Genomic DNA, 18,373 nt, shown 5'->3' with positions numbered 1-18,373 from the left:
CGCTGCGGCCTCCCGGACAAGCCCGGGCTCGGAGCGCCTCTCCCTTCAGTCTCGACAGCCGCAGGACTCTGGGGAGGTGAGAGGGGAATTTCTCCCCAGGGTGAGGAGGAGGAAGAGGGGGCGCGAGGGACAGGGGCTGCGGGCAGACGCGAGGAGGAGAAGGAGGATCCGCTTCTCCGGGGTTTCCCTGACGCCAGCAGCAGCGCCAGGCGCGCGCGCCCCGCACCCGTCCGCGGCTCCGGGGAGAAGGGGGAGGGGAGCGGGCCCGCGAGGCGGCAGCCGGGATTGGAGCGGGGCGGGCCCCGCGCGGAGCCGAGGGCGTGCGGGCGAGGAAGGCGCGCGCTTGCGCGTGCGCGGGTGTGCGCGCCCCGGGCCCCCGCCCCCCACCCCCGCCGCCTGCGGTCTCCGCCCCCCTCGCGCTGGTGTGTGGAGCCGGAGTCGGCGGCGGGTGGCGGCGCCTGGAACCTGGAGACCGAGCCCCCCGCCCCCCCGCCCCGGAATGTACTGACTCTCCGCTCTCCTCCCCTCTCCGCCCCCCTGCAGGAGGGAGGCGCCCCCGAGTGTCCCCTCCCGCGAGAGGGGCCGCGCGGGCCGGGTCGGGCCGGGCTGGAGCAGCGGCGGCGGCGGCCGCGGGAGCCGAGCCTGCAGCGAGGGACCGGCTGAAGCGCGCGGGAGGCAGAGCGGCGAGGGCTCCGCGGCGCTGCCGCCGCCGCCGCCGCTCGCAGGGAAGAGATGGCGGCGGAGCGGGGAGCCCGGCGACTCCTCGGCACCTCCTCCTTCTGGCTCTGCTGCCTGCTGCTGCTCGGGCGCCGGGCGCCGGGCGCCGCGGCCGCCAGGAGCGGCTCCCCGCCGCAGTCCCCAGGTAAGCTGCGGCCGCGGCGCGCGGGCCCAGGAGCGCGGGGTGGGGGCGGGGGCGCGGCCCCGGCCGCGGCTGCCGTGTTTTTGTTTAGGATCCAGGAGGGAACGTGCAGGAACTTCTCTGCCTCGTCTCTGGTTGCCGAAGAGAAAGGGGGTCGTGTCGGGTGGAGAGTGAAGTAGGCGGGCGGGGGCGCCGCCGCGGGAGGGGCGGCCGCGAGGGCGCGTCGGGGGCTCCGGGGTCTAGTTGTCCGCTTTGTACCCGGAGGCAGGTTCACCCCTCGGCTCCCTCCCCTCCCCCAAGCTCATCCCACTTGTAAGAGTGGGACATTCTTGTGCTCACACAAGCACCAGTAGAGGCCACTACACACCTCATTAAATAAACAATCGTAACGGCCAATTCGTTAATTTTCAGGAAAGGAAGGGGGAGGGGGGCTTGAACTCGGCATTCCCTGGCCGGGGATTTCCCTGCTGAAGTCGCAGGGAAGCGCTGGCTGATCTCGAGGGACTCCTTGTGCGGGGATTGTAGCCCGCAGGCTGCGGAAGAGAGAGGGTGTCCGAGGGGCACAATTGCCCCCTCGCTGCCAGTGGTGGTGACTTAAGGATGAGGGCGCGTTGGAGAACGGCTCCGAGTGATTTTATCTGTTAGTGTTTCCGTTATGAAATGCCTCTTCTTTCCTGGGGATTACAACTATATTTACAGCCTGTTAACTGCTCTTAACCTAGGGAATTGTCTAAGCATCAGATTTTAAGTGCTTGTACGTTGTTTTCAAGTGGCAATATGTAAATATAGTTAGCCTTGAAAGCCATTTTCAGGTTTTTTGACTATCATAGGTTATTGAAGTCACTTGCATTCCTGTTTATTTAAGGGGGCCAATAACAAAACGCCAAACCTGTCATAAAGACCTTTCAGTACGTTTGAGGAGCGGGACACACACAGCAGTTGAAGGACAAATTAGCCTGTGATCTGCTTAAATTGTTTGACCAGGTGTGGTGTATCATAAAACTTGACAAAACTTTCACCTACTTACGTGAGATCTGAAATTTTTGCACTTGGAAAGTCATCTGATCAGGCACAGTGGCAACTTGTAATCACTAAACCATTACTTGTTTTGCCCTGGTTTATATGAAATATTTAAAATCACACTGTAATGTAACTTGGCTGATAAACTTTCTTTGGGTTTTCTTGCAGAGTATAGATAGCTCATGGCTTTTGCCAATATTAAGAGCTTTAAACCTAAAGTGCCAGTGGTTGTTATCTAAACAGCTATATAAACAGGAATGTTTTAGTATCAAACTGGCACTTGCACATTCAGCCTCAACATGGTTTATAATACACATTTTGGTCCTGGAATGTAGGTAACTCATCCAGCCCTTTCTATTCTTGTGGATGGGCAAGAAAAATGTAACTATCTTGGAAGACAAGTTCTCTCTTACTTAATTTTATATGTAGTACATGATATTATGTGTGTTCTAGGTATTTGGTGGAATGTCTGCTTAAAATTTTGTCAGTAATTTTGTGAGTGCTAGTAATTTTATGACTTAGGTTAATAAAAATAATAAGCAGAGCCTTAGGAAGTGGTCGTATCGTCTCTTTCAGTGTTGATTCAGTTGGTGGGCTTTTATTTTGAGCTGAAATGCACACTCTGCCTTCATGGAGCTTACACTCTGGTGTGTGGGTAGGAAAGATAGCCATTCAACTACTAATTATATAATCAAGTAGTTGTGATAAGCGCTACAAAGGAGAATAGGTTTTGAGAAAGTTTGCCGCAGGGACCTAACCTAGCCTGAGTGTCTCGGAAGCGGGATCTGAGGAGGGGTGAGTGGGAAAGCAGGTGAGGAGATGCACAGCTCATTAATGGTAGAATTACATCCAGAACACAGATCTTCTGATTTTCGGTCCAGAGTGCTTTGCACAAAGCCTCTTGCCTCATTACAAAAGTGAAAGGAATAACTGCCATAAGGAGGCGTTGGTCACTAGTGTCCTAAACTGCAGAGAGATGAGGGAATTGAGAAGGGAGTAAGCAGCAACTGGTTAAGCTGTCAGTAAGTCGGCCGTCATTTGTCAGTGGGGGGGAGGGGATAGACTCTGAAACCTTTCTGTAGGGGATTGCAGTGAGTAGGTGGTAGGGGAATGGAGATACTTGGTAGTAAAAGGAGAAAAATAGGGTATGGGGCAACAGGAGAAACGGAGTGTATTTCCAACTTAGGGTAGACGTATAGACAGGAGGAGGTGGAGGAAAAAGGAGAGGGAAGGACTGGTAATGGAAAATGGTCAGCAGAGGTGGAGGGTTGGAAATGATCAGGCACGCAGTCTGGTTTTAGGAAGGAAGGAAGGGCAGATTACTGAAAAGATATGAAGGGACCTAGGGGAAGATGACGTGAACGACGTGACAGCAGCCTGTGCAATGCAAGTCTTCTCTAATTAGAGCAAAGGGGTTAAGGAATGGTAATGGGGTGGAACTGGGATGCAGGAATGGGGAAAGTTAGGAAGACAGTGTTGAGAGGTCGTTTGAAATCACTTTGAATTTGAAATAGATTAGCAATTTCCACACTTTCTCCAGCAATTTTTTGTACCCCAAAAACAGAGTTAGTGAAAAATTTTAATCCAGTATTGGTTGCTTTTGAGTTAGATGAAATATGTAGAGATTTTTTTTAACATTTATTAGAATAATCAAATATCCTATTCATTAATTAGATTGCAAATGAATATTTGATGAAATGTCATAGTAGTGTTGAGGCTAGCCTTGACCTAGACTTCAGAGGTGTTCTGTAGAGGTCATGTAGCTACTCTTCTCATTTAAGGTGAGAATCCTCCCGTCAACATGTGGCATAGATGACTCTGCTTGAATCATTCACTTGATGTGATTTGTTACCTCACAAGGTAGTCTGTTCCTGTTTTGAATAACTTCTGTTAGTAAACTTGGCTTTATGATGCAATACATTTAACTTTAATTTTCACCCTCCCCATCCTTCTTGAATTTTTTCTCTTCTTTTGCCATTTTTGGCATCACCTTATCTCCTGATTCATCTCTTACTTCTCTGATCCACTCTTCATTTGTTTTTCAGGTTTTTCCTTCACCCCCTTAGAATATTGGTATCTCAAGTTGATCTTATTCTATACACTCTCCTTGTCTTCAGTTGCTTCTTATAAGCTAATGACTCTCCTTTTCCACTCTTCATGTGCCACTCAGTAGCTTCACTAAATAGGCAGCTTACGTTACACAAGACCAAAGGTAAACTCATCTTTGCTCCTCTTCCCTCCGGCTTCCCTCAGCCCCTTTCTCCAGACAACCACAGTTCCTGGCCTAGGGCTCTCCCATTGTTTGAATGATTGCACAGGCTTGTTTTCCTGTGTTATCTGCCTGGGTGTCACTGCTCACCACTCACTCACCCAAGTTGAGATCTGGAAGTCATCCTGGACCCTCCCCTTCCCTATTCCTATAGCCAATAGTTGTTTGATTTTTACCTCCTAGATACGTCTGAGTTTGTATCTTTTCATCATCATCCCCATCTAGACTAGCAATAGTGACTCTGTAATTAATCTGTTTATCTCCACTGTTACCCTCTAGAAGCGTGTTCTCCTGCTGGAGTGAGCTTTCTTACATATTTTTCTGAGCATGCCCCTCTCCTACTTAGAATCTTTTATTAGTGTCTCATAGATTGAGTGTTAGAGTCTAAACTCCTTGGTATGGAGATTGTGAGGCCCTTTGTGTTCTTTACCACTGGCGTCTCCCACTCTCACTTTAAAGCCTTGTCTCTTAGCACCTCTAATGCGTACCTGGTGTTCCACCACTCCAGGTTTACTGCAGAGCTTCATGTTTTCCTGCCTTTGCAGGTGCTGTTCCTTCTTCCTGTTAATGCCACTTCCCACCTTGCTTCCATAATGTGAGTGGGCTTCATCTAATCAGTTGAAAGCCTTAAGAGAAAAGAGTAAGGTCCATTTCTGAAACTCCTATTCGTCTATTCAGTGAATTTTTCTCTTTTGGCCCCCTTACCCAAAGAGAGTTAGAGTCATCATTTTCTGTGTTCCCATAGCTTTCTGAGGACTTTCCTCTTGGGTTACTTATTTTCTTGTCTCTTCGACGACTCTGAACCTCTTGAAGATTGGAACTTCTGTTGTTCATCTTTTTATACCTAGTGTAGCACAACCATCCGGCACAGAGTAGATACCCAAGAAATGTTTGTTGCATGAATGTTAATTTGCCTTTGTTTTTACCCCCAGGGCCATACAGCACAAATCTGATTCCTTTATATGTTGGCCCTTCGTGTGTCTGATGACGAAATGTGTGTGTGTGTGTGTGCGTCGCTCTCTCCTCCTGCTCCTTTCTAAATTAATCAGCCACTCTTTACATTACGTAATTTTTTAACCCTTTGCGAGTTTGGTCATCCTTCTCTGAATATGCTGCAATTTTAGTGTTGATTAGTCTTGTCATCTTCAGAACCATCAGTGAGCTTACTGAGTCTTCTCTAAACAGGGACTGATGCCCTGCTCTGCCTGCCTACTAGGATGAGGTATAAAAGAGTTCATAGATTTCCAGGATGAATGCTCAAAGGAGATAAGAAATGTGACCATTCTTAGTCAACCGTATGAAATTAATACGTGCTGTGGGATGGTGAAAAAAGACTTATGATATGGAGGCAGAGGATTTGGGATGTGACTCATGATTGTACACCTTTCTATGTATCTGTTGGGGGCTATAGGCAGGCAAGAATAATACCTCGCTTACCTAACTGGAGTATCGGAAAAATAGAATGTAAAATTGCTTATAAACTGTAAAGTACTGTATCTGTGTAGAATGATTTTGATGTTTCTTTATGAACTTTAAAAATATACCGTAATTCTATTTTTTGAAAGTGTAGATTATTTTTCTGTAGGCTTAATTGGTCATTGTTGATTTCTTTTTTATGAGTTTTCTCTATGCTAATAAAAAATATTGGGTAACATTAATCTCACTATATGGAGGCTCTGTTTATTTAATAGTTTTTTTCCCCAAACACTTAATTTTATTAGTGACTTCTATGTGGTTGGGAGGTATGTACCATGTCATTGGCAGGTGTTTTGGCTTCTAGGTAAAATTGCATCAACCATAAGGGAACAGTCAGAGGAAATGACTATAGGTAAGAAGATCTTATTGGCCAGCAAGCTAAATGAGGTGAGGAAAAGTCTTGTGTTTATGATTTTAAAAAATTGACTGTCATGGAACACTGAAAGATGATACTAGAATAGAACCCAAATTTTGGATTCATTTAGAATGAAAGGAGTTTTTTGATTAAAAAACATTGGAAACAGAGACCAAAAAAGTCATTTAGATTCACTGGTATAATTGTGGTGTATGTCTTTCTAGTTGCTGACTCGATGGCACATCATTTTTACATTGTAATCATGGTGTATGTACAACTTTATATGTAAATATTTTCCCTTAGCATTATGCCTTTTCTCTTTGTTGCCACATTATCTTTGTCATCATTTTATTTTTAAAAATTTGTTTTAAAAATATTTAAATACATGTTTTGAAGTAAAACAATGTGGAAGTAGATAGAGTAAAAAGTTATCACTTCTACCAGCAAATTCCTTTTTTTACCCATAATCGCTTTTAATACTTTCCCTTTGCACTTACATGTGTGTATAGTTTTATTTTTTACACATAAGCAGGATCAGACTATCGTTTTCAACTTGCTTTTTTCACTTAGTAATGTGTTAGAGATCTTTCCATGCCAGTATGTATAGATTTTCTTATAACCATTATTTAAAATGTCTGTATGATATTCCCGTGAATGAATATAGTATTTAATAGTGGCCATTAAAAGTAGTATTTATTGAACACTCACTGAGCTCCAGACACTGTGCCAAGCTCTTTTACATGCAAGTAATCCTTTATACAACCCATGAGGAAGATGGTAATATCCCCTCCATTCTACAGATGAGGTAACTGAGTCTCGAATATTAAGTGACTTGCCAGAGGTCTCACAGCTCTCATGTGGAAAAGTTGGCATTCGAATCCAGGTCTTTTCAGCTCCAAAGCCTATACTTTCTATTATACTGCACACTGCTGCTAATTATTTATTCTGCTGTTATGGATGTTGAAGTTGTTTTCAATATTCTGCTATAATAAAGAATGCTGTCGTGAACATCTTCCTGCATATGGTCTTCTTCTTCTTTATTTTGTATTCCCACATATGGGATTATTGGTGAGAATAATTTTTTGCATGTATATGGGAGTCAGGGTTCCATTTATTGTAGAATAGTAATGATATCATTAAGAGTAATACCATTGACTAGTACTTTTACAACTTTTTCGAGATATTTTCACCTTTAATTGTGAACCTTGATTACTTAAGGCCATTATTTTAAAATGCAGGTCCCGTAGCTTCTCTGTTTCATCTGTTAACTTCAGGGATTAATTAATTACCTAATTAATAAGTAATCTCAAAGGTCCCCTCCACCTCCAAGTTTCTGTAATTCTGAAATCTGTAAAATTGAGTGGTAAATTTATCTCAGCTAAATGACCTCTATTCAGTTCTTGTGTTTGAACACTGATCATTTCCGTTCTAGATGAAAGAATTACCTTTTGTCATTCTCTAAAGCTCAAGTTACTGTACATCTTTTTTCTAGGTGTAAAGTAGGATATGATTGGGAAAATCTTGTAAGTGGCTTGTAAATGACTGTGTATGATTTTCTATGTGTAAAAATGGTTTTAGGGCTGATTTCAAGAAATAAAAGTTCATTGTTAAGCAATTATGAGAGAGGCATTTTAAGTTGCAGTATTACTTGAGATAGTAGATGCTTACTCTTAGGCTTGTAGGGGATGTAAGGTAAACTGACCAAGTTACAGATCTGGCTGGAATGAGCAGGTTTTGATTCCACTTTTGACTCTCTTATGTGAGGAAAGGGGGAGAGAACGCCAGCGGTTATGTAAGTCAGGTAGTTGTTTTATAGCCAAAACTGAAAATTTAGGTAATTTTGGATAGTTGCAGACACGTTATCTTTGAGGGCTAATTATGTACAAAGCTGTGCGTTATGGAGATACTAAGATGAATTGGACATGTTTTCTATCTTAGGAAGCCTTGGTCTAATAGAGATAAAACATATATGTAGATAACAGATAACTTGATTTGGAGGAAGAAAGTGTCATTACTGCTGTAGGTGGAAAAACAGATTCTGGAATCGTTGTGCTACTGTTGATCAAGTAATAGTGCTGCTTTCTCTCATGATTTTTGGTTTTATATCTTTAGTTGTAATTTAGTTTTACCAAGTCAGTAGACTAGAATTCTCAGAGGGAGTTATACTTCGTTTCCTCTAAGTGAACTGATCACTAGAATGTTTGATACGTGTGAACGCTACCAGCGGAGCCATCTAGGGCTGCAGCTGCTCCCATGTCTGTGGGAAATCCAGAGATTGATTGTGCTGGTTTTCAGGATTTATTATTGATCAGTAATGGCCAGTAAAACTTACTAGGGAGTCCTGAGCAGAGTAAATTTTTAAAGTGCTACTACATAGAAACTGAACACAGAATATTTGTTTTTCAGGGGCAGAGTGAGTAAAAAAGAAAATTACCAAGGTATATCTTTATATAAAAGGTCTAGTGAAGATGATGGCATTGTAATTTATGAATTCAAGGGTAAAATAACGAATTATAAGTTTTATGTATAACTTTTTATTCATAGCATAACTTTTAATGTAACAACTACAATAGGATCTTTTTGGTTAATTCTTGAAAGCTTTTGAAGTTTGAGGTAGGGTTATTAGTTGTTATAAATTTACATGGTGTCACGTATCCAAAGCATTGTGTGTACACTTCTCATAGTCATAACCCCTTGATTAATGGCACGTCCCCTATATAGAACTCAACCATCATGCACCCTCACCTCTAGAATATAACTGAAGACTAGGGAATAAGAGAAATAATTTTCAAAGTCTGTGCATCAAAGTAAATAAGTTTTTTAGAGTCCCCAAGGCCCTTGTTTAGAGCCTCTTTATGTTTAATTCATATGCATTTCTAACAAGCCGTATTATCTGATTTCTATGCCCATAACAGATCAGAAGTGGATAGAAAGACTATTTGGGGAATGCTTCTTGACAAAAGCAAGTCGTGACCTTTATAAGGAAGAAGACTTAAACATAAGAACACAGAATTTCCCATGAACAGAAATAATTGTCTCAGGCAGGTTGAGGAAAGTTTTTTCCCTGTCCGTCACTGCTAATAGATTCGGCCTGTCCCTGGCCCTTTCTTTTACCCCCTCAGACTATCTTGCTGTCTTGGAGATACATCTTCTCATGGAAATCTCTGAAGTCTCATCTCACCTCAGGTGAGTATGATTGACACCTGAGGTGAGAGGAAAGGAACTGTGAATAGGAAGGGAGGTAAGGTGGCCGGGCAGAGTTCCTTCTCTGCTGGTCTCTACCCCTCTTGCCAGGGAATTTGTCTTTGTTAGCAGCATGTCTAACTCTGATTGCTAAAATATGTACAGTATGTGAATTTTTAGTTTGGGGGTAAAGTGACTCGTCGGTTTGATTAAAAAAATTAAAAACATAAAATTTCAAACAATATGTAAAATAAAAGGTGAAATCATACATTTCAACCCTCTCCTCAGAGATAAATAACTTTTAATAGCTATGGACTTTCTGTTTTATATGTACAATTAATTAGTTAAGATATATAATACATATATAACAAAACTAACAAGTTGGGTTGTGCTGTGCATACTGTTTTCCACCTTGTTTTAGGACTTCTTTCCATGTGAATATATATAAATTTGTCACAGCTGTTTTAATAGCCATGTGGTATTTTATGATTGTATCATAATTTATTTAACCAGTTCCCTTTAGGTGCTACTAAATTTTTTTTTTAAAGATTTTATTTTTCCTTTTTCTCCCAAAAGCCTCCCTGGTACATAGTTGTATATTTTTAGTTGTGGGTCCTTCTAGTTGTAGCGTGTGGGACGCTGCCTCAGCATGGCTTGATGAGCAGTGCCATGTCTGCACCCAGGATCCGAACCAGCGAAACCCTGTGCCACCAAAGTGGAGCCTGCAAACGTAAGCACTTGGCCATGGGGCTGGCCCCTGATGCTCCTAAATTTTTTTTTTTCCGAGGAAGATTAGCCCTGAGCTAACTGCTGCCAGGCCTCCTCTTTTTGCTGAGGAAGACTAGCCCTAAGCTAACATCCGTGCCCATCTTCCTCCACTTCATATGTGGGATGCCTGCCACAGCATGGGGTGCTAAGCAGTGCCATGTCTGCACCCGGGATCTAAACCGGCGAACCCTGGGCCACCAAAGCGGAACATGCGCACTTAACCACTGCGCCACTGGCCAGCGCCTGATGCTCCTAAATTTTTGATTGCAAACATATGCAATGAACTCATTTTTACAAATGTCTTTGTGCACATGTTCAAATATATGATAGAATAAGTTTGTAGATATGGAAGTGTAGGTAAAAGAACACGTGTATTAAAAATTTTGTTTTAAAGATTGGTGCCTGAGCTAACAACTGTTGCCAATCTTCTTTTTTCTTCTTCTTCTTCTTCTTTTTTCTCCCCAAAGACCCCTAGCACAGAGTTGTATATTCTAGTTGTGAGTGCCTCTGGTTGTGCTATGTGGGACACTGCCTCATCGTGGCTTGATGAGCGATGCCATGTCTGCGCCCAGGAAACGAGCTGGCAAAACCCTGGGTTGCCGAAGCGGAGCCTGCGACTTAACCACTTGGCCACGGGGTGGCCTCTAAAATTTTTGATGGTTTTTTCCAAATTGTTCTCCCAAAAGCTGATTTGCTCTCCTGTCAACAGCAAATGAGAGAGTGCCTTTTTCCCCACATCTTTGCCAACATAGTAGTTATTTTCAGATTTCTTAGTCTTTGCCGGTTTGATGGATTTAAAAAGTATCTCTAAGTTTTATATTTTAAAATTATTATTGGAGTTGAGCATCTTTTCAGATTTTTATTGATGGTTTATGTTGTTTCTGAGAATTGCCTATTTGTGTCTTTTGTTCATATTCCTATTCCTTTTTTGAATCAGTGGTTCATTTATAAATGTAAATTAAACAATACATAATTAAAAATTGGAACAATTTAAAACTTTATAACTATCAAAACTCCCATGGCTGCTTGTGGTTTTTAACTTAATGAGAAGTGAACCAGTAATTAAGTCAGTCTGTTTATATGACTTGTGCTAACCACTGCTCTTGTTCACTTGAGGGACAAAAAGTTAAACATTTTATTAATTGATTTGAGTGAAAAAGAGGAATTGAAACATGCTATTACCTCTTTTAAGACAGGATGAGCAGTTTTGGTTTAGATGAATAAGTTCAGCTAATCAAACACTTGAATGCCAGTTTGACTCAAGGTACTGAGGTGGTTTGAAGTGGAAAATGGTTAAGAAATGCAGCAAGAGAGACAAGTTTGATATGATTTCCATTTTGGACACCTTGAGTCTGAGATGCCAGCAGAACATCTCTATAAAGGTATTAGGGAATTAGGGCTCAGATGAGAGGTCTAGAGAGAAATGTGGGTTCAGGAATTAGCCAATAGAGGTGATAGTTCAAGCCATGAGACTAGATCATATCACTGAGGAAGGAGAAAGAAAACCTAGGGCAAAGACTTGAACATACACCCATAGTTGGGTGTCCAAAGGTAGGAAATAGTCTGTGGAAGAAGATAGATAAGTACCTAGAATCAGAGCCGTGTAAAGTGATGAAGTTCATTTTGCCTGTGGATATCTTGTTCAGAAACGTGTATGAATACATGGGATACTGCTAAAGTAGTATTGGTTCTTTTTCCTTACCCCTACATGCATGCCATGGCCCTGGATTGGAGTGCTGGGGGGAGAGGAGAGGCTTGCAAAGACAGTTATGAACCATTCTTTACTTTAAATAACGTCTGTAATAACTTACTGCTTTACTGGACTGAGATGAACAATGAAGGAGTTAATGTGTCCATGTTTAGAACAGAACCTGATTTATCTTAGTCGCTCATTAAATGTAAACTGTTATTATTGTGTGTGTGTGTATATGTGTGTGTTTTGTGTGTGAGGAAGATTCGCCCAGAGCTAACATCCTTTGCCAATCCTCTTTTTTTTCCTTGAGGAAGATTCAGCCTAAGCTAACATCTGTCTCAGTCTTCCTGTACCTTGTATGTGGGACACCTCCACAGCATGGCTGACAAGTGGAGTTGGTCCACACCTGGGATCCAAACCTGTGAATCTAGGCCTCCGAAGTAGAGCACATAGAACTCTAACCACTCGACCATGGGGTCAGCCCTAGTTATTGCTTTTATTATTATTATAAACTGGATGGAGGGGCTCACTAAATATATATGAAAATTAAATAACACATATAATTTGGTTTATATTTTTATCTGACGGCTGTGTGTAATTAGATTATTAAAAGCATGACCTTATGTTGATGAGGATAAAGATTTGTTTAGTCTGGAGTATTTGGTTAGTTTTCTTAGGGAGGTGGGACTTGAGCTGGGCTTCGAGGCATGAGTAGGCTTTTTGGATGGGGAAGTTTTTTTGGCAAGGAGGGTAGAGTGAAATACGTATGAGTTGAGGCAGGGTAAAAGCAAAAGCAACAGAAATGTTCTTGATCAGAAAACCATTTCTTGAAGTGTTCATTTTTTTTTATTCTGAAGTTTATCATTTGTTACAAATGGAGAGGTGATTAGTGGATGATGAAATCATAGGCCAGATAGTCTCTTAAAGATTGTGATGCTAGAAAAGAAGCTGGAGATAGTGCTTGTTCCAATTTTTAATGCCTGAAAATTAACCTTATCATTTCCTGTTTCCTTTTTAAGACTTCATGTATTTCCTGTTAGATGTTGTGGGCAGCTTTTATGAAACAATCTTCGGGAGTTTATTCAAAGCCACAGAAATAAACTTCAGGATAATATGTATTGGGAAGTTGTGAGGAGTAAATTTTTGTTACTTTATGAAGAAATCCATGTTTTTAAATAAAAACACAAAACTTGTGGAAGCTTTGTGGAAGAGTGAGCTTTCTTCTTCAGAGTAGCTGTAGTTAAGTAGACATTTTGCAGTTTCAGAATCAGCTTTATTTGTAAGTCATTAAAATTTGTGGGTAAGAAATATCAGATAACATTGTGGTACTGACTTCGTAGTTAGTTTCACTTTGTTCACAATTAAGTTTTAAAATTTGCCTCCGTGTATGCATAATCGTTTGACCTTGATATGAAATTCCTGTGTCACAGTCTTTTCCTTTCAGAACTCACTGGACAATTCTCCCCCCTGCATTTCATGTTGTACATAATGTCTACTAGGTACCCACATCTTTTTTTGTTTTTTTTTAATCCATATGTTTATAGAATTTTTTTGTCAATGGACTTTGAAATTTAGTAATTTCACTAGGATATGACTAGGTGGGAGTTTATTCATTGATTTTTTTTTTTAAGTCTGATACAGTGGAGTTGCATTTTAGTTAGGCATTAGATTTAAATTAAGCAAGTAATGTGAAAACTGCATATTATCATACTCCCCTTTAACGTACCTTAGGAAAGCCCTATATTGGAGGCTGATATTTCATCTCTCAATAAGTTGGGCATATATAGTTTTTCCTTTGAGTATTGGAACAAATTATTTCTTTTGTTGACAACCATGTGAAGAGGAGTATTGCATGTATCTTGTTCAAAAGCATTTTTTTAAAACTCTACAATCGTAAGGTGATGAGATACTTTTACTAAGAGAGGCACTTTGGAGCTGAGCTCAACTGGAAGAACAAGTTCGTATCTCATATTGCATGCTCATACAGAATGGCAGGTAGAATGGCTTGCTCTATTTAAATTATTTCATATTCTCTCTCCTGCAGTTGGATTCTTTTAACTTGAAATGTGTGTATGATGTGACTATTTGGTGAGTCTATTCTGAATGCACAAATCTATTTTAGGGTAGGAAAATTTTCTTCTTTTTTTACTTTATTATGTATACTCTGTTTATTATCCTTTTCTGGAATTCCAGAAATAAGTATATTTTCTCTTGTCTCTTTCCTCCATGATAATTCATTTCTCCTTTTTTGTGTGTGTGCACCAATTTTTGCTTTCTATAATTTGAGACTATATTACTAGTTGCATACGGATTTAGAATTGTTATCTTTCTGGTGAATGGACTCTTATTATCTCTAATAATGCTATTCAGCTTAAAGTCTACTTTTTCTGATGTTAATATAGTTGTATCAGCTGTCTTTTGGTTAGTGTTTAGGTGTTTCCATCCTTTTATTTTCGGCCTTTTTGTAGTCTTATATTTATGTTGTGTATGTAGATATGGTTAGGTTTTCTTTTTTATTTAGTCTGACAATTTATGTCTTTTTACTAGAGCATATAGTCTATTTACATTTAATGTAATGGCTGATATATTTGTCTTTAAATCTTCAATTTTATTACTTACTTCTATTTGCCTGTTCTTTATCCTCTTTCTTTTTTTTGCCTTCTTTTCATTATTTTCAGTTATGCAATTTTTACTTCTCTTTTAACTTACCAGTTATATATTCTTTTACTGTTCACTTAGTGGTTCCTAAATGCATCTTTGACTTAATACTTTTACCATTTATTGGGCAATGCAAGGCCATACGGATAGCTTAACTCCATTTATCCTTCCCTTCTAATTTTTATGCCATTATTGTTATATGTTTTAGTTCTCTTTATATTTGAGATCCACAAGACATTATTTTTTGTATGTCATTATTCATTTAGATTTACGCTCACCTGTTTACTCTCTCAGTTGCTCTTCATTTCTGCATCTCTGAGCTTCTGTCTGGGATTATTTCCTTCTGCCTAGAGAATATCCTTTAGTATTTAGTTAGGTCTGCTGGAGATCAGCTTTAGTCTGTCTGAAAATATTTTTATTTCACTTTGATTTTGACTTTTTTGAGAGGAGGATTGGGTATAGAATTTTAGGTAGATAGTTTTTTTCCTTTCAACCCGTATGTAATTCCATTATCCACTGAACTCCGTCATTTCTGATGAGAAGTCAGCTGTAAGTCTTATTTTTCCTCTTTTGTCAGGAGTGTGCTTCCCTCCTTCCTTCCCCCTTTGGCCACTTGTTTTTTTAAAGATTTTATTTTTTTTTAAAAAAAACACATAGCATTGGAGATTGGACTGGTGGTTACTATTGGGGAATGGGGGAGCGGGGAGGGCAAAAGGGGTGATTAGAGTCACATGTGAGGGGATGCACTATAATTAGTGTTCGGGTGGTGAACGTGATGTAATGTATACAGAATTCAAAATATGATGTACATCCGAAAAAAATAAAAATTAAAAAAAAAAAAGAGATTTTATTTTTTCCTTTTTCTTCCCAGAGCCCCCTGGTATGTAGTTGTATATTCTTAGTTGTGGGTCCTTCTAGTTGTGGCATGTGGGATGCCGCCTCAGTGTGGCTCGATGAGCAGTGCCATGTCCGCGCCCGTGATTCAAACCAACAAAACACTGGGCTGCCTGCAGTGGAGCATGTGAACTTAACCACTCGGCCACTGGGCCGGCCCCCCATTTGGCCACTTTTAAGATTTGCTCTTTATCTGTGGTTTTCAGAAATCTGACTGTGATGTGCCTAGCTGTGATTTTCTTTGTATTTATCCTGCTTGATCTTCTCGTATCAGTTGGATGATCACTTTTATCAATTTGGAAAGTTCTTGGCCATTATCTTTTCAAATATTTCTTCTTCTCCATTGGAGTTTACTTCACTTAGGCTTCTTTGAATCCTCATCACTCTGATGGGTTCAGAAAAACTATGGTTTTTGTTGCTTATCTGCCCTGTTTTGGTTGTTAGGGTAAGAGCAAAAGTCTCTTGTGACTTTCTACATTCTAACTAGAGGCAGCACTCCATTTGTTGATTTCTTAATTTTATTTGTTGTATTTTTCAGTTGTAGAATTTCCATTCTGTTGTCTTTTATAATTTGTGGGTCTCTGCTGAAGTTCTCCATCTTGCATCTTTGTTCCTGTAACTCATTCTATCATATATGTTCCCATGAGGGTCTGCTTTTATGTCTGTTATTTCTCCTGATTTTTCGCTTCGCTTGCCTTTTTTTTTTTTTCCCCCTGAGGAAGGTTAGTCCTGAGCTAATATCTATTGCCAATCTTCCTCTTTTTTTTTTTGCTTGAGGAAGATGAGCCCTGAGCTAACACCTGTGCCAGTCTTCCTCTGTTTTGTATGTGGGTCACTACCACAACATGGCTGATGAGTGGTGTAAGTCTGTCCCCAGGATCCAAACCCGTGAATCTGGGCTGCTGAAGCGGAGCGTACCGAACTTAACCACTACACCATGGGGCCGGCCCCCTGTCTTGTCTTTTAATTTGCATATTTATTTGTGATTGAGTGCCAGGTATTGTGTATGAAAAATTATAGAGATAATCTGGATGATACTGTTTTCTCCCAGAAGGGAATTACCTTTGCTTCTCCTCTGGTATGTGGTTATGCTAGAGGCACTGACAATTTCAGATCACTTTAATCCATTCAGGGGTTGAGATGATTTAAAATTGGGCTTCAGACCATATGAATTGAAACATTTTACGTTTACCTTTATTCTTGATGTAGCCCTTTGAGGTCCTAATCTACAGCTTAAGGGGTTTACCTTCCTCCTTGGCAGACCCTCACTCCAGTTTTTGTTCCCTCAGGGCTGGAGTCTGTTAAAAGTTATGCTCATCTTCTCAACCTCTTCAGAAGTAGTGGCCTTTAGAATCTGCAGACAGTTTTAGGCCAAAAAGCAACTCCAAACACCAGATTTGTCTCTTTGGATTTTTTCGTTTTCTGCATCTTGGTCCCTTAATTCCTCATCACCTTGATTCCCTTCACACAGATATTTTGTATTTTGTCTAGTTTCTTTATTTAGTTGTTCTCAGTGGAAGAGTTGGTCCAAACCACCCTCAGTACTCTGTCATTCTTGGAAGCTGAACTCTCCTGATGCCCCTTTCATCTTTTCTCTTACTTGTGTTCTATGAGAAATTTTCAAGCTTGTCTGGCTTTTTCTCAGATGCAATCTGCAATTTACTGTCCCTATTGTATTTCTTTGAAAAATTGCTCAGCTGTTTTGTGGCTGAAAGCAATCTTCCTGATTTCAGATTGTTCTCTTTTCATATACATGGTATTCTCAAGTTTTTTCAAGATTTCTACAATTGAGATTTTTGCAGTTGGGAATTCTGATGATACTTTAAAGTTTGTTTTCTCTCTCTCAGTAAATTTTCCAAGGGAAACATTTTGCTCCAGTTGGTAGAACAATCACTTCTATAGCTTCTGGGTCTTTTTAGGGATCTGTCTGTTGGCAGTTGTGATGATGGGGTAGTGTCTCTATGTGCTCAGAGTTGCTGGTTGAGACACGGGCTTTTTTGAATTTGTGTGGGTTCCTGTTCTAATGTTTCAGGTCTAGGTGAAAGAAAATGTCAGATTTGCAGTAATTTTACATTGCTAGATCATTGGTTTGGTGGTTTGCAGGGAGTAGGGGTGAGGTATAGTCAGACAGCTGTGCAACAGGGAGGTTGACTGCTAAAGCGTTTGTTTTCAATGCTGAAATGTAAAAATTCGCAATTCAGTGCTGGCAGTTGGTTGTGGAGCTAGCTGTAGCAGTCTCTTCTCTTTCTACCTCTTGTCTCTAAATTCTACTTTAGCATGTTGTCTGCAGCACGAATACTGCAGCCAGACGCCTTGCCAGCCTTTTTTGGGAGGCTCTCTAGGTCCACATATGGTTGGCACTCTTGTGTGATTTTCATTGGCTACAGATTTTTTCCCCAGGTGTTTTTTAGAAAAATATTTATTCCTTTGGTTATTGCAGTGGATGTTGGGGTGGAGTGTTGGATGGGCATTGGTTAAATTTATGAGCTCAGTTTTGCCATCTTGACCTGATAATCTACACTGTGTGTTTTCTCTTTTTCAATTGGTTTAGTTTGGTGTCTGACCCAATTAAAGAATAGTTTTATTATTTTCTTTTTACTTTTATGTACAGACAGAGTATAATTATGTAATTACTGAAGGACTCTAATAGGCTAATTAACTCTTGCCTGATAGGAACCTTTTGATAGAATGGGGCATTTTTTATTCCACAGACATTTTTGTGAATGCTCTGTTTTGCGGGCTGTGCCAGGTGTTGGTTGGGATTACAAACATGGGCGAGTCTCTTAATCTTATGTACCTGTTCTTGAGGCAGAGATACCTTTCTCTGAGGCTGAGAAGCTTTTCTTTGGGAGAATGAAAGGACGAATGTTCCTTTAAAATTTATTTTTTTAACTCAGTTACATTTTTGAATATAAATTAATATTTATAAAGATGTTGATAATAGTTTTTATATGTGTAGAAAATATTCCAGTTAAAATCTTACTTATAATTTTGGTTGTCTTACTCATTTTATATACTAAATTTCAGTTTATTCTCTGGCCATTTGATCATATCAAATAATAAAAGCTTGATATGTACGCAATTGAATTGATTGATATGTTACACATATGTGGAAAGTGGGATGGCATGGCTTTTTTTTAAAAAAATAAGGAATTCAGCGTTTAGTAAGGTGGGTAGGACATGAAACAGAGAAAAGTA

General features: G+C 40.3%; 1 protein-coding gene across 23 annotated transcripts in view; it reads left to right on the top strand.

Moving 5' to 3' along the window:
• Positions 1-428: 428 nt before the first annotated feature.
• The window catches only part of NEO1 (neogenin 1), a 245,070-nt gene continuing 227,125 nt past the window's right edge, over positions 429-18,373 (top strand). For 22 of the 23 annotated variants that reach the window (XM_070575477.1, XM_070575453.1, XM_070575437.1 and 19 more), the window contains exon 1: positions 534-862. In XM_070575477.1, coding sequence (XP_070431578.1) covers positions 733-862 — 130 coding nt within the window. In that variant the 5' untranslated portion in view covers positions 534-732. Of the gene's footprint in view, positions 863-18,373 lie in introns of all 23 variants that reach the window. The other variant, XM_070575398.1, reaches the window with a different exon arrangement.

The sequence above is a fragment of the Equus przewalskii genome, chromosome 1 (assembly GCF_037783145.1).
Source record: "Equus przewalskii isolate Varuska chromosome 1, EquPr2, whole genome shotgun sequence".
Lineage (NCBI taxonomy): Eukaryota > Metazoa > Chordata > Mammalia > Perissodactyla > Equidae > Equus > Equus przewalskii.
The sequence above is the reverse complement of the archived record's forward strand: the minus strand, read 5'-3'. Positions and strand labels throughout refer to the sequence as shown.